The 16327-nt window shown below is 38.1% G+C and overlaps 1 protein-coding gene across 2 annotated transcripts in view; it reads right to left on the reverse strand.

Moving 5' to 3' along the window:
• PRKG1 (protein kinase cGMP-dependent 1) overlaps nt 1-16327 on the reverse strand; it is a 1327126-nt gene that overhangs the window by 1143796 nt on the left and 167003 nt on the right. For both annotated transcript variants that reach the window (XM_053583838.1, XM_053583837.1), the window contains exon 2: nt 8340-8506. In XM_053583838.1, coding sequence (XP_053439813.1) covers nt 8340-8506 — 167 coding nt within the window. The remainder of the gene's footprint in view (nt 1-8339; nt 8507-16327) is intronic.

Below are 16327 nucleotides of genomic sequence, written 5' to 3' on the forward strand. Positions count from 1 at the left end.
GAATTTTACAAATACCATGACTTTCTAATGGTACATATACATGCATCCTTTAATCTTTCAGGTAAAGAATAACTATTTTACTTAGTTTAATCATTTACCCCTGTTCACCAAATCTATTACTCAATAAATGGTGATTATTTACAAATATAAGATGCATTGTCACAGAAAAATAAACTGTTATCATCAAGTATATCAAAAGGCAACTTTATTATCCTTAAGGATAATTTATTAAGGATTCTTAAAACATACTAAAAAAAAAAGAGAGAATAGGCTCAGCGCCTGTAGCTCAAGCGGCTAAGGCTCCAGCCATATACACCAGAATTGGCAGGTTCAAATCCAGGCCAGGGCCTGCCAAACAACAATGACAACTACAACCAAAACATAGCCAGGCATTGTGGCGGGCACCTGTAGTCCCAGCTACTTGGGAGGCTGAGGCAAGAGAATCACTTAAGCCCAGGAGGTTGCTGTGAGCTGTGATGCCACTGCACTCTACCCAGGGCCATAGCTTGAGGCTCTGTCTCAAAAAAAATTAAAAAAAAAAAAAAAAAAGAACAGAGGCCAAAAATATATGGCTTTTCTAGCTGCCTACTTTAAAAAGAATAACTATCCTTTAGATTATGCAAGTGGAGAAATTCTTTGACAGGAAATATGTCACATCCTAACCTATGCATATGCCTTCATGAAAACAGACATACACATACACACAGACATAAGCAGGAAAAATGCTGCCTGCCAGGATTTCTACAAAGACACAGAAAGCACAAACCAAAAAGACTGATATACTCAACTAGATTAACATGAACCAATTCTGTTTGTTAGAAGATATTGCAGAGGAGTAAAAACTAATAAAAGATACAGATGGAGGAAGATACTTACAATGCATGTAACTGATAAAGATTAAGTTCTAAGACGGGTAAGGTTAACCAACCAACAGAAAATGGTGTAGAGGTCTACTACTGACTTCACGCAAAAAACACAAGGAGCCCACAACCTATTTCCCCGAAAATAAGACATCCTCCAAAAATAAGACCTACTCACAGGAAAGATAAGACGTCCCCTGAAAATAAGACCTAGCGCATCTTTGGAAGCACACCTTAAAATAAGACACTGTCTTATTTTCGGGGAAACAGCGTAGTAATCAGAGGTGAAAATTAAAATCCCAGGATACCATTTCACATCCACCAGATTACATTCGTAAGGTCTGTCAATAAAAATCCTCTGAAATATGAGGAACAATCAGAAAACTTAGGGATAAATCACAAGCGGTTGTAATTAGGTAAAAATCACTTAGGAAAGGCACTTGGTATTGTTAACAGATTTGAAGATTCACATACCATGACTAGGAATTCCACTTCTATACACCAACACTTACTGAACATGTTGATTAGTACACACAGTTAACACTATTTATATGAGCACTGTTCATAAGAGCAAAATACCTGGGCACAATTCAAACACCATTAATAGCAGGAGGGATAAATATAGTGGGTTATACAATAGAACATAATACTGAACAAACCTAAGTGGCAGAAACATATATGCAGAATTATTGGATTTACATAAAGTACAAAACCATTAAAAAAAATAAAACATGTACATCGCATATGGAACAAGATTTTCAAGACAAAACTCTTGAGGGCTGGGGTTCTCATGAGCTAACTGGCAAAATGTTAGGTTCACAGACCCACAGACTCAGATTCTTGGAGTTTGGGGAAGAGATAGGAGATGTGTTATGTATCATTCAGCCACAAAAATTCCTCTTCCACCCACACAAAATCTCTCCCAGCTCATGTTATATAGTCGCTGTTGAATGCCTCAAGAGATGGGGTTCTTGCCACCACATCAGCCTTTTGGCCCATTTTAATTAGCAGAATATTGAATCTCAAGATGGCCCGAGTATATTAAAGTCCTTTTTGAAGGTTGGCACTCCAAAATGAACATGATTCTCCACCTGCTGTCTAAATATCTCAGTTCCCTGTCTCTGCCATCGTCCCATAACTTAAGTATATTTTAATACTCACATTTAGTACTTCAAAAATCTCCTTATTTATGATTACCTTTATGTTCTGTTTTTATACAAGCAATGCGTAAGTTTGATCTTTAACATTACCATTCTAAGTTTGGTCCTATAAATGAATTGCAAGAAAAACTTTAAGTATAGTACTATTTTAACTGTTCCAAAGATAGTTTGGGGATTAACATGAAAAACTCAAAGGCCAAAAGGTAACACCTGATTGTAAAGAATGTAAGCAGTCTGTTTCTCGTGTTAAATTTACTGAGAATTAATTCATATGAAAATTCACTCAATTTCCTCAAACTTTTGGACAGTATTTTGAATGCCACCTGACATAGCCAGGCTCATTGTTACTGCTGAATTTTATATAAAATCCCTCTTTGAATGTCAGTGTCTCCATGTCACTCAATTTTATAAAGATAAAAATGTTTGTGGGGGAACAAAACTTGTGATTTGAAGTTGTGTAAGTTTACTGTCAATAGTGGCTAGCATGATTCATCTCTGCTAAATAACAAATGGTGTTGAACATCAGCATAACAGGCAGACCGCATGGTCAACCAATTCACTGGCAAAGGAAGCAGATGACTAGTCTCCACAAGATCAAGGCGAAGTCTCAGTTCCGTAACAACAGAAAGGTGAGACTAGCCCTTGAGAGTTGATGTGAATAATCACTTAACAGTGGGTAGTCATTTAAATTAATTTGTGTAATAAATTGACAGGACTGTTCTATCTTTAAAAAATAAAAATATAACTAAAACCTGTGAGTAAAACAAAGTCAATGCTATTGACTATAGACAGGAAAACCGGACTTCCAAGGTACACAAAGAAGTTTAATCCTAAACCATAACTAAACCATAAGGTGGACCAAGAATTGATCCATTATTTCAATAAGAAAAGAAAAGAACTGATAAGAGTAAAGGAATGGATGCTCAATGATCTATAGAGAGGTCAGTAAGCCACTTAATGCCCAAAGTATACAGAGGAGCCAGACATTTTAGCATCTATTCATCCATTGTTACTAAGGCATTGTTACCTTGAGCATGTCCAAAGAAGTATTTAAAAGGAAAAATGTTGAATTGTTTTGTTTTTGAACTGATGCTGTTCAAGTTTTTATTTTTCTGCAAATAATCATCTTATTTTTTTACCCTATTGTTAATGTTGTATATCTTTATAGGTTCCTCAAACTAGAATGTATATAATAAATATCTAACTACAGAAGTTCTCATCTATGTTCCAAAATTTAACACTGCACAGTCCTTAGGTATAGGAACTCCATACTGACTGCATGATTCTCCCTAAGTTGTTTAACTTCTCTAGGTATCGCGGTCCCTATTTGTTACCAGGCAGATAATAGAATCCCTATCTCATAAGGTCATTATGCAGAGAGAGGGAAGGAGGGAAAGGGGTGGGGCCTTGGTGTGTGCCACACCTTCTGGGGGCAGGACATGATTGCAAGAGGGACTTTACCTAACAAATGCAATCAGTGTAACCTGGCTTATTGTACCCTCAATGAATCCCCAACAATAAAAAAAAAAGAAAGAAAGAAAAAAAAATGTAATACTTAGAAAGTACCTGGTTTGTAAATACTTAACAAAAGTTATTATCATAACAAACAACTCATAAAGAAAATATTGATGCTTTCACTAAAAGTTTAACTTAAAATAAGACACCAATGGTCAAAGATCACTAAACAGACACTTGCCATTTAAAAAAAATAGTAATAAAATGTAATCTATCTGCTTCCATTGAAAAAGATCACACAAAAGTGATCAAAACCAATCACCTCTAAGCAAATCAACCACTTCCATGGATGTAAATTGGACATTTTCAATACCAGATTATTAAATTAGATTCCCAAAGAGTAAAACCAAGTCTAAATCACTAAATAAGATTTTGTTTTTTGGATAAAGTTAGGGTGAAATTTGACTTTATGATTAAAAAAAAAGGAGTAAAATATAAGTGTATGAACAGATGTTACATCATATCAAGGCCAATGTCTATTTGTTTAAGAAAATAAATTGTCATCAAGTATTCTCTAAGTCACTTGTATTTTTGTTTAAGCAGATCAACTGCATTCAAGTAATCTGTAAGAGTCACTTATATCTTAATTTAACATAATAAAAATGCGAACAGAGCCTTAAGCAACTTAATCTTACGCTTGTGCCTTAAGAAACTGATTTCAAACAATTACGATCAAAACTTGAAACTTTTGCTAGGCAGGCATTATAAGAATCTTAAAGCAGCACAACTCATTTTGCTTGAAAATATATGATAATATATGTACACTCCCCCCAGACAATTTCTCCCCTGTCATCCTATTAGTGAAGTCTTACCATATGACTCTTCTCTTTTGTTAAAACCACGAGAAACGGGCGGCGCCTGTGGCTCAGTGAGTAGGGCGCCGGCCCCATATGCCGAGGGTGGCGGGTTCAAACCCGGCCCCGGCCAAACTGCAACAACAACAACAAAAAAAAATAGCCGGGCGTTGTGGCGGGCGCCTGTAGTCCCAGCTACTCGGGAGGCTGAGGCAAGAGAATCGCGTAAGCCCAAGAGTTAGAGGTTGCTGTGAGCTGTGTGACACCACGGCACTCTACCCGAGGGCGGTACAGTGAGACTCTGTCTCTAAAAAAAAAAAAAAAAAAACCACGAGAAACTTTGGCATTTAGGTACACAATAATACTTGGAATACTGCCCAGGCTAAAAAACAAATTACTTAAGGCATATGTTAAACAAGCATTTTATGAAGAACACTTCATTTCACTAAAGAGAGATAAGAAAAATTGAACTGATTTTCCACATAAACTCCCTGGGTGTTTTGCTGAATGTCTTGACAGTAAGCAAGTCTGTGAAAGACACTTCAGCATCTATTCATCCATTGTTACTATGGCATACTCTCTAGAAATATTAATGTTCACAGATGAAAAAGAATCCATCCATATCAAGAACATTGTTATCTAAATTTTGAGAAGACTGAATGTGTTGATAAAAAACTAATTATACAAGAAAACATTTTTCAATTTTCTAAAAATTGAAATGATGGTTTTGTTTTTGTTTTTAAATATTTTGACATGACACTATTAGCACAAAATCAGCTAAAGTTTCATGGAATTGGTTAGAATTACTGTTTGGGAAAAGCTAGGCATCAGTTCGTAAGATTATGGTCCTTTTCATGAGTTTAATTGAAGGCAATCAACATCACTGCAAAAGCTACTTCTCTGAATATTGATATATTATTTAGTACTTTGTTTTTAAGTGGATAATTAAGATGATGTGCTATTTAGTCAATCTAACAGTTAGAAGAAGATAAATAAAATTATTAAAATAGACTTAAAGCAATGGGAAAATTTTAATTTCTCTGTGTGTGTGTGTATGTGTGTGGGGGGTGCATGCATAGGTACACATACAGCAAATTATCTTTGTTCTCTTCCCTTTCTGATCATGTAGTATAAGATGTGTTGATTTTATAGGATAGTATTTAAGTATTGTTAATTTTACGTCATAGTATTTAAATTACAGGATATCAGTGAGATGAATGAACATCATGTGAGGATTCTTCTGGGAAAAATGGTTAGTGCATTTTCTGTTGTACATGTGGTAGTTATATCATGGTAAGTGAAAATATAATCTTCCCATCGTCTTTCTTTAGGGATTAAACATGGTGTAAGGAGATGGATATGCAGGCCAAGTTGACAAGGGGTAAACTTGTGATGGTTAATTTTATGTGTCAACTTGTCCAGATCAGGCCATCACATAGTTGCTCAAACATTACTCTAATATAGATGTTCTTGTGAAGATATTTTTCAGATGATATTAACATTTAAATAAGTTGACTTTCAGTAAAGTTGCTTATCCTGCACCAATGTGGGCAGGACTCATCTGATCACTTGAGGCCTTAACAGAAAAAAAGATTCTGCTGTTCCTCCTAGGACAGAAGGGTTTCTGCCAGGAGGCAGCCTTGAGACTTGAACTGCAGCATCTCACACCGGCTGGCCCCACCCTGCAGATTTTGTACTTGCCAGTTTCTATAATCGTATGAGTCAACTGCTTAAGATAAATCTCCTCCTCACTGTTTACAACTCACGTTCTATTTGTTCTGTTTTCTGGAGAAATCTGACTAATACACAGCTCCACAGCTAACAGGTTGAGCTCGAAATCCAGATTGCCAGAGTACATATCCTGACTGTACTATAAACGAGTCGGAGTCCTGGGAAAATTACTTAACTTCATTAAGCCTCACTTTTCTCATCTATAAAAGGAGATGACAAATATTAATCTTTACCTAACAGAGTTGTTTTGAGGATTAAATAAATATTATACATAAAAATATATTTATAAAAGGCATACACTTATATTAGGTATTGTTCTAAACATTCAATAAATATTAGCTATTATTGTCAAGCTTCTCATATAGTTAGAAAATTTGCAGTTAGTCCTATAAAAAAGGGATGACATGAGTAAATCTATTTGTTTAGAAAAAATTTACAAGGGTGTTTAGAAATCTACTTCTGTAAGAAATATTCTTACAGATGAAGGAAAAATGAACTATGGGTTTCCAAAATTTTGGTTTCATAAGTAAAATACCAATACTCGTCATTTAAAAACAGATGAAGTAAAATTATACCTTGATTTATACAATCCCTATGTTTTTAAAAAGATGCCTACCAATTTATCTGAAAAATCGAGCCATATAAAGCCATTGCTATAAACTCAATAATGCCTTAAAGAAGGTTTCTATTTAGTAGTTCTTAACATGTTGCCTCTATTTTATATTCTATTCTTGGCCTCTGTATATTTCTTCCAATTTTCTCGTCCTTTCTACTCACTACCCACATATATCCTTGCTCTATAATTTCATCTATTTTCCCTGCAATTCTCTGGTAAGTTTACATCTTCTGTACTTTCGTTTGCTGACTTTTATTTTTACTAGAAGAAAGCCTAGGTAAATATTTTTATCCTTTTGACCCAGGGAAGTATTTTTTACTATTGACATTAAAGTAGAAAACTATAAAGGAAAAAAATGATAGAAATTACAACTTAAAAATTTAATGCCTACTATATAAAGCCAAAAAGACTACAACAAAAAATTAAAAGGTGAAGATGAATGCAGAAAGACTATTTCTTAAATGTTTTCAAATATTTAATAGAAATCATGATACTTATTATTTTGTAAGGTTTTACATTTTGCAGTAAACATTCATACAGATTATGGCATTTCTGTAAAGAAGGCAGAAAGCAGGGTTTTTCGATGTTGATCCTAATGACATTTTGAGCCAGAGAGTTCTTTGTTTTTGCAAGCTATGCTGTTGAGCCTTTACCTACTAGAAGGTAGTAGACTCCCTCACCCCCACCCCTCTGGTGGCAATCCAAACTGTCTCCATATATTACCAAATGTGCACCGGGGCACAGAATTATCACCAGTTGACAACAACAGGCAGAAAGAAAGAACATCTTCTTTTTTACAAATTGGAATTCAGAGAAATTAAATGACTTTCCCCAATAAACTTCTCCTTTTAATGATCTATAAACTTGACAATTATAGTACACAATCATGAATGCTTTGGGTAAAACTCTAAACACCACCAATCACCAGCCAACTGTGAATTCTGTGTTACAGACATTCTTGAACTCACTTTCTTCTCAGCTGATTCAGTCATTATTTCAGCCTTGCTTTTTCCCACAAAAAGAAAACGTGCCATTATAAATCCCAAGTTAGAAGTAAGCGGTAGGAAAATTTACCTGTGCATAAAATACATTAAAGCAATGCATGCCTCAATTTTTTTCAAAGCAGTTTCTTAGTTGTGCAAGTTTCTAAACCAAGATATCACGTCCTATTAAGTAGACAGCTAATGTGGCACCAAAATTTTCTGATCTGCCTCTGTCACACACATATTAAACACTGAAAGCATCTTCTTCCAGAAGCATCATAGCAGGTAAACTAGTCATATACTAAAATTTAAGATGAGAGTTGACACTTAGATTTGACCAAAAATACTTCCAGTGATCTCGAGCTTCTGTTACAGTTTTGTGAGCTTGCCGTGATTTGCTAGTGTACAGTCCTATTCAGAGCAACCCATACCATTTCTTTTCTTTTTTTACACATCATTTTCCCAAGTTTGAAAAAAATTAGATTCTGATATCAATATTCTAAACACAAGCACTGCATTGTCAACCACTGTACCTAAGTAGTGCTTCACTTCTTTTCAAGCTTTCTCAAAGAAAGAAGAATAAATAGATTCCTCCATGTAATACAGTGCCATCTGTGTGCAGGCTGATAAGATGAAAGGGGAATATGTGGGTGTCAAGGGATCAGAGCTGCAAACCATACCTTCCATGACATACACCAGGGACCCCACATCGCCTTCTTTGATGATGCAGCTGTCTTTGCCATACTCCACCGGGTACATACAATCCACAATCTCCTGGATCTGTGACAGCTCCAAGTTCTTCATGAAGTCATTGTCAAGGATTGCTTCCTTTATAAGATCCTTGGACCTGTGACAAGAGAGGGGATATTTACTGGCACATCTGACAAGCTCTTTCAGAATTTGTGGGGTTAGTAGTGCCGGACAGTGCTCTGGTGCACTACAAATGCATTTTCTTGTTAGAACTCCATAAATTTTCTTTTTTCTTTTTTTCTTTTTTTATTTTATTAAATCATAGCTGTGTACATTAATGTAATCACGGGCACCATACACTAGTTTCATAGACCGTTTGACACATTTTCATCACACTGGTTAACATAGCCTTCCTAGCATTTTCTTAGTTATTGTGCTAAGACATTTACATTCCACATTTACTAAGTTTCATATATACCCTTGTAAGATGCACAGCAGGTGTAATCCCACCAATCCCCCTCCCTCCACCCATCCTCCCCCCTTTTTCCCCTCCCTTTCCCCCTTCCCCCTATTCTTAGGTTGAAATGCAAATCAAAACTACTTTGAGATATCATCTAACTCCAGTAAGATTAGCCTATATCATAAATTTTCTAAAAAACCTGACAATAAAGTACTTCCATAGTGGCAGAAAAGGCACCCGGAAATTTTCTTTTATTTTTTTATTTTTTTTTTATTTTTTATTTTTTTATTTTTTTGGAAATTTTCTTTTAAGTAACATATTTAATGAATAAGTGAAAAACAAACAACATCATATAAGTTAATCTTGTATTAGGTTCTTTTAAAGGTTGTGGAAAAACCAATAGACAAATATTCTATAGTTTATAATTTAGTTTAAGAATAAATAGAAACAAATAAAAAATTAGAACAAATAATACTCTTACTATGTGCATTATAAAATAATATCAGGTATGCATTGTATGTACAATACATAATTACAGGAAAAAAACACAATTTGTTTATTTTTTTCTTTTGTGCCTCTTCCTGTGGACTTTATGCTCTACAAAGACAGACCTCATTTTTATTTTATTTTATTTATTTTTTTTTTTTTTGGCCGGGGCTGGGTTTGAACCCGCCACCTCCGGCATATGGGACTGGTGCCCTACTCCTTGAGCCACAGGCACCGCCCCAGACCTCATTTTTAAATTGATCTCCACTGTATGCCCAGTGTTCACCATGATACCAGTCACGATATGAGTGCTTAAGAAATATTTTAGATAAAAATACATAAGAATTAGATTCCTAACTAGCTGTTTGAAACAACTGATAGAAATGTGACAGCTCTTCATGCACAGTTCATGCACTATTTCTTTCTTTACGCAGCTTAAATTGAGGAAACCAGGCAGATAAAACTCTATCTAATAAGTTGTTTGAAATGCAAACATGATTTAGGCGTGAGACTAAATACAGGTAGTGAGTAGAAAAGATGTAAAATTCTGTGATTGGGAATCAGTGGTTAACAGGAAAGTTCTGCAGAATTTAAACAACTGGTGGTAATTTCATTCACTGGGATAAAAAGTTCCAAATGACTTTCTCAGGATGCAAAATTTGAAGTTGAAAACACACTAAGAAATATTTTAACAAGAGAAGGACAACCAGAGTACCCTCATCAAAGTCAGAAACCGGATGAGATAAAAGCAAAGGAAGACCTTAGCACCGTAGAGAGGACAGAATACTTTTGGAATTTTATATTAAAAGCCATAACTAAACAAAAATTAAACACAAGCTGGCCACAATTGCTTAGCAAGAGGCTTTCAGAGAAATAGGGAGGCTAAAGCATTAGCCCTCCTGAGCCCTCCTAAGCCCTCTTTTCATCTAGACTCAGAACAATTGGCCTGGTCTTCAAACACTATCCTTTGTAAGAATTTGGTTTAAAATAATAAAAACATATAAATAAAAACAATTGAAAATGTATTACTATGAAGAATATTTGTAGAATGAATTGTAATGCTGTAATTAAAATTATGTTTATGAAGTATTTAATGACATGGGAGAAATTCTTATACAATTTTTAAGTGAAAAGCAAGATATAGAATTGGTTTTAGGGTAAGAAAACACATATAATGAAATGTTAAAAAAATAGGCTTGGAAGTTTTGTATAGTCCACCTTTTTGCAAAATTTTATGGTGAGAGACAAGATGGCGGACTGAAGCCAGCTTTCAACAAAGGCTCCCGTCCAGAAGGAGAGTTAAGGGACAGGAATTTAGTAAGTATCCTGGTGGACTTGAGCCTCACCAAGAGAGAAGGCTGAAGAACGCACATCAACACCGCTGAGGCAAGTTGTGATCACAAGGACGCAAACAAAAGGTACAAAATCCACCACCAAGCGGACGGGAGTCCCCTCCCCCATGAGACCGGCTCTAGAGCCCCACAATTGAACAAGCGGGCAGAAATTAAAGGCCCTCCCACTACACTCCACGGGAGAGACCTTCTAAAAACTGGACCTACCTCCCCTACTGGGGTGCCGTGGCGTTCTCCTGCTGGACATAGGGCTGAATAAAACTTTGGGAATCCTTTGCCGGCAACCCTGAATCCCCGGCGCTCCCCTCCCGCCCACTGAGGTCTGGAGGCCTGTCCCCCAGGACTTCGGATCCTTGGGTGATTTCTCAAGGGGAGTGGACAGTCCCCGAGTTGCGACTGGTCAGCATTGACTCTGAGGCGCGCCGAGTGAGGAGAGGGCACCCGGCTGAGGGGGAGTCACGCCCCGCGGCACTTCCCTGCCGTGCAGTGCAGCAACCCTCCCCAGGCATACGGGGCCCAAGACTGAATCAGACTCTGGCCTCCCCGCTGAGAGCTGAGAACCCCTACTCTCACTCGGGGTCTGAGGGCCTATCCCCCAGGAGTTCGGCTCCTTGGGTGATTTCTCGAGGGGAGTGCACAGTGCCTGAGCTGCGTCAGGTCAGCGCTGACTCTGGGACACGTGAGCGAGGAGAGGGCACTCTGCTGAGGGGAAATCAAGCCTTGGCGGCACTTCCCTGCGGTGCAGTGCAGGAGCCCTCCCCGGACCGTAGTATTGCGTGAAACTGAATGAAACTCTAGCTTCCCCCCGCCCCACTCCCAATCGGGGTCTGGGGGCCCATCCCCCAAGAGTTCTGATTCTTGGGGGATCTCTTAAGGGGTGTGGACCCAGCACAAACTGCGGCCGCTCAGTGCTGACTCTGGGGCGTGGGACAGAGGAGAAAAGGGTCGCCTGAGTGCCCACACCAGAGCAGCAGTTCCCTGGAGATAGATCAACAGCCGTTTTTTCTTTAACGGCAGAACGCTCACTTCTGGATATTCTGAGGCCACACCCCCTGTCTCCCTGGGCAACCAGAGGAGGCCACCAGTGACACGGCTCACAAACCCGGAAGCCTCCAGGACGGGGCCGACCCAGAGAGGTGTTCAGACGCAATTCTCCAGCAGCAAAGACATTTGAACTCAAAACAGCCCGTCTCCTGTAGGCGACGACAGGAACAGAGACAGAACCTCACAAAGTTGTCTGTTCTGTTCTGTTCTGTTAGCAGCATGCATCAGGGACGGGGCTAAGCCTGAGTGAACACCTCCTTCCCATCACCTGCATCAAACACTCAAAGATGTCAGGCCCCATCTCCTCCTGCTAGATAGCGGCAGTCTGCGGGGGCCTGGCAGACTTCCTTGCGATTCAGGCAGGTGCAAACCCCTGAGTGTCTGTTCACTTCAGGCAACTGGGTTAGCCATCTGCAGAGACACCAGTGACTGGGTCCGACGGAGGGGCAAAGTGGGGAAGGAGACGTCAACCTTCCCAGACTGCTCTGTTTGCTGGGTGGCTCCTCCTGACTCCACGCTGCACTGGGGTGAGCTGTGTCAGAGGAGTCACCAGGCCCCTGTGATCCAGTTCCCAGAGACCTCTTGAACCCTTCCACCCGAGACAAGTGCCGATTGAGACAGTTGATTCGGACCTTTTGAACTGGGCTAATAGACTGAGGACTCTTCAGGCGGTGCCCTGGGTGTGCGATTGTAGGAAGGTTTGATTCTCCTTTTACAACTGGGGCCAGAGGTGGGCAGGCGGGGTGACTTAATTGCTGATTTTTCCACACAGCTGAGACTTCAAGCCAGAGTAGAAGTTGCAATAAGATCGAACAGAAACCAGCTGAAAACAAGACAGAACCACTTTGCTCCACCACACCAGACAGGGCCCCAGTTTCTCAGGCCACAACACTGTACGGGCCCTCGATAAAACCCCAGGGGAAAAACCAAAGGGAGTAAACCATGGGGCGGAATCAGCGGAAAAACTCTGGTAACATGAATAACCAGAATAGATCAACCCCCCCAAGAAAAGATACGGCAGATGTGATTGAAGATCCCATTCATAAACAACTGGCTGAGATGTCAGAAGTCGAATTCAGAATTTGGTTTGCAGACAAGATTAATAAAATGGAATTAGGAATTCGAGGAGAGATTCAAAAATTGTCTCAAGAATTTAACGAATTTAAAGACAAAACCACCAAAGACTTAGACACACTGAAACAAGAACTTACAGCCCTCAAAGATATGAAAAATACAGTAGAATCCCTCAGTAACAGAATGGAGCAAGCAGAAGAAAGGATTTCTGACATTGAAGATAAAGTCTTCGAACGCTCCCAATCTCTCAAAGAGGAAGAGAAATGGAGAGCAAAAACGGATCACTCACTCAGAGAGCTCTCAGATAATTCGAAAAAAAACAACATAAGGGTTATAGGAATTTCGGAGAATGATGAAGTGGCTGCCAAGGACACAGAGGCCCTTCTACATGAAATTATGAAAGAAAATTTTCCAGACATGCCTAGAGAATCTGAAATTCAGATAGCAGACAGCTTCAGAACCCCAGCACGATTCAACCCCAATAAGCCATCTCCCAGACATATCATAATTAGCTTCACTAAAGTTAACATGAAAGAGAAGATTCTCAAAGCAGCCCGGCGAAAGAAAACTATAACGTACAAAGGTAAGAATATTAGAATAACTGCAGATCTCTCTGCTGAAACTTTTCAAGCAAGAAGAGGCTGGTCATCAACTTTTAATCTCCTAAAGCAAAAAAACTTTCAACCCAGGATCTTGTATCCAGCTAAACTGAGTTTCATCTATGATGGAGAAATTAAATACTTCAATGACATTCATATGTTGAAAAAATTTGCCATAAGTAAACCAGCTCTTCAGGATGTTCTCAGACCTATCCTCCACAATGACCAACCCAATCCTATATCACAAAAGTAAACTCACTCAGAAACTTCGGATCAAACTCCAACTTCCACACTGGCGAAAGGATTAAAAATGTCCACTGGACCTTTGAAAAACTCGATACCCAAAATTCCACCAGACTTATCAATACTCTCCATCAATGTGAATGGCTTAAACTGTCCTCTAAAGAGGCATAGGTTAGCTGACTGGATACAAAAACTCAAGCCAGATATTTGTTGCATACAAGAGTCACATCTCAACTTAAAAGACAAATACAGACTCAGGGTGAAAGGACAGTCATCCATATTTCAGGCAAATGGTAATCAGAAAAAAGCAGGTGTTGCAATTTTATTGGCAGATACAGTAGGCTTTAAACCATCAAAAGTAAGGAAGGACAAGAATGGTCACTTCATATTTGTTAAGGGTAATACTCAATATGACGAGATCTCAATTATTAATATCTATGCACCCAACCAGAATGCACCTCAATTTATAAGAGAAACTCTAACAGACATGAGTAACTTGATTTCCTCCAGCTTCATAATCGTTGGAGATTTCAACACTCCCTTGGCAGTGTTGGATCGATCCTCCAGAAAGAAGCTGAGCAAAGAAATCTTAGATTTAAACCTAACCATCCAATATTTAGATTTAGCAGACATCTACAGAACATTTCATCCCAACAAAACTGAATACACATACTTCTCATCAGCCCACGGAACTTACTCCAAAATTGATCACATTTTAGGTCACAAGTCTAACCTCAGTAAATTTAAAGGAATAGAAATTATTCCATGCATCTTCTCGGACCATCATGGAATAAAACTTGAATTGAGTAACAACAGGAATCTGCATACCCATACAAAAACATGGAAGTTAAATAACCTTATGCTGAATGATAGCTGGGTCAGAGATGAGATTAAGAAAGAAATCACCAATTTTTTGGAACAAAATGACAATGAAGACACAAGCTATCAGAACCTCTGGGACACTGCAAAGGCATTTCTAAGAGGGAAATTTATAGCACTGCAAGCCTTCCTCAAGAGAACGGAAAGAGAGGAAGTTAACAACTTAATGGGACATCTCACGCAACTGGAAAAGGAAGAACATTCCAACCCCAAACCCAGTAGAAGAAAAGAAATAACCAAAATTAGAGCAGAATTAAATGAAATTGAAAACAAAAGAATAATACAACAGATCAATAAATCAAAAAGCTGGTTTTTTGAAAAGGTCAATAAAATAGATAAACCTCTGGCCAACCTAATCAGGAAAAAAAGAGTAAAATCTCTAATATCATCAATCAGAAACAACAAAGACGAAATAACCACAGACTCATCAGAAATCCAAAAAATCCTTAATGAATATTACAAGAAACTTTATTCTCAGAAATATGAAAATCTGAAGGAAATAGACCGATACTTGGAAGCACGCCACCTTCCAAGACTTAACCAGAATCAAGTGGAAATGTTGAACAGACCCATATCAAGTTCAGAAATAGCATCAACTATACAAAACCTCCCTAAAAAGAAAAGCCCGGGACCAGATGGTTTCACGTCAGAATTCTACCAAATCTTTAAAGAGGAATTAGTACCTATATTACTCAACCTGTTCCAAAATGTAGAAAAAGAAGGAAGACTACCCAACACGTTCTATGAAGCAAATATCACCCTGATCCCCAAACCAGGAAAAGACCCAACAAGAAAAGAAAATTATAGACCAATATCACTAATGAATATAGATGCAAAAATATTCAACAAGATCCTAACAAACAGAATCCAACAACACATCAAACAAATTATACATCATGACCAAGTTGGTTTTATCCCAGGGTCTCAAGGCTGGTTCAATATACGTAAATCTATAAATGTAATTCAGCACATAAACAAATTAAAAAACAAAGACCATATGATTCTCTCAATTGATGCAGAAAAAGCTTTTGATAATATCCAGCATCCCTTCATGATCAGAACACTCAAGAAAATTGGTCTAGAAGGGACTTTCCTTAAACTGATAGAGGCTATCTACAGCAAACCCACAGCCAATATCATATTGAATGGAGTTAAATTGGAATCATTTCCACTCAGATCAGGAACCAGACAAGGCTGCCCATTGTCTCCATTGCTTTTCAACATTGTAATGGAAGTTTTAGCCATCGCAATTAGGGAAGAAAAGGCGATCAAGGGTATCTATATAGGGTCAGAAGAGATCAAACTCTCGCTCTTCGCAGATGATATGATTGTGTATCTGGAAAACACTAGGGACTCTACTACAAAACTCCTAGAAGTGATCAAGGAATACAGCAACGTCTCAGGTTACAAAATCAACATTCATAAATCGGTAGCCTTTATATACACCAACAACAGTCAAATTGAAAAAGCAGTTAAGGACTCTATCCTATTCACAGTAGTGCCAAAGAAGATGAAATATTTGGGAATTTACCTAACAAAAGACGTGAAAGATCTCTATAAAAAGAACTATGAAACTCTAAGAAAAGAAATAGCTGAAAATGTTAACAAATGGAAAAACATACCATGCTCATGGCTAGGAAGAATCAACATTATCAAAATGTCCATACTACCCAAAGCAATATATAATTTCAACGCACTCCCTATTAAAGCTCCACTGTCATATTTTAAAGATCTTGAAAAAACATTACTTCGTTTTATATGGAATCAGAAAAAACCTCGAATAGCCAAGACATTACTCAGAAATAAAAACAAAACAGGAGGAATCACACTACCAGACCTCA

This window comes from Nycticebus coucang, chromosome 3, assembly GCF_027406575.1.
Source record: "Nycticebus coucang isolate mNycCou1 chromosome 3, mNycCou1.pri, whole genome shotgun sequence".
Classification (NCBI taxonomy): Eukaryota; Metazoa; Chordata; class Mammalia; order Primates; family Lorisidae; genus Nycticebus; species Nycticebus coucang.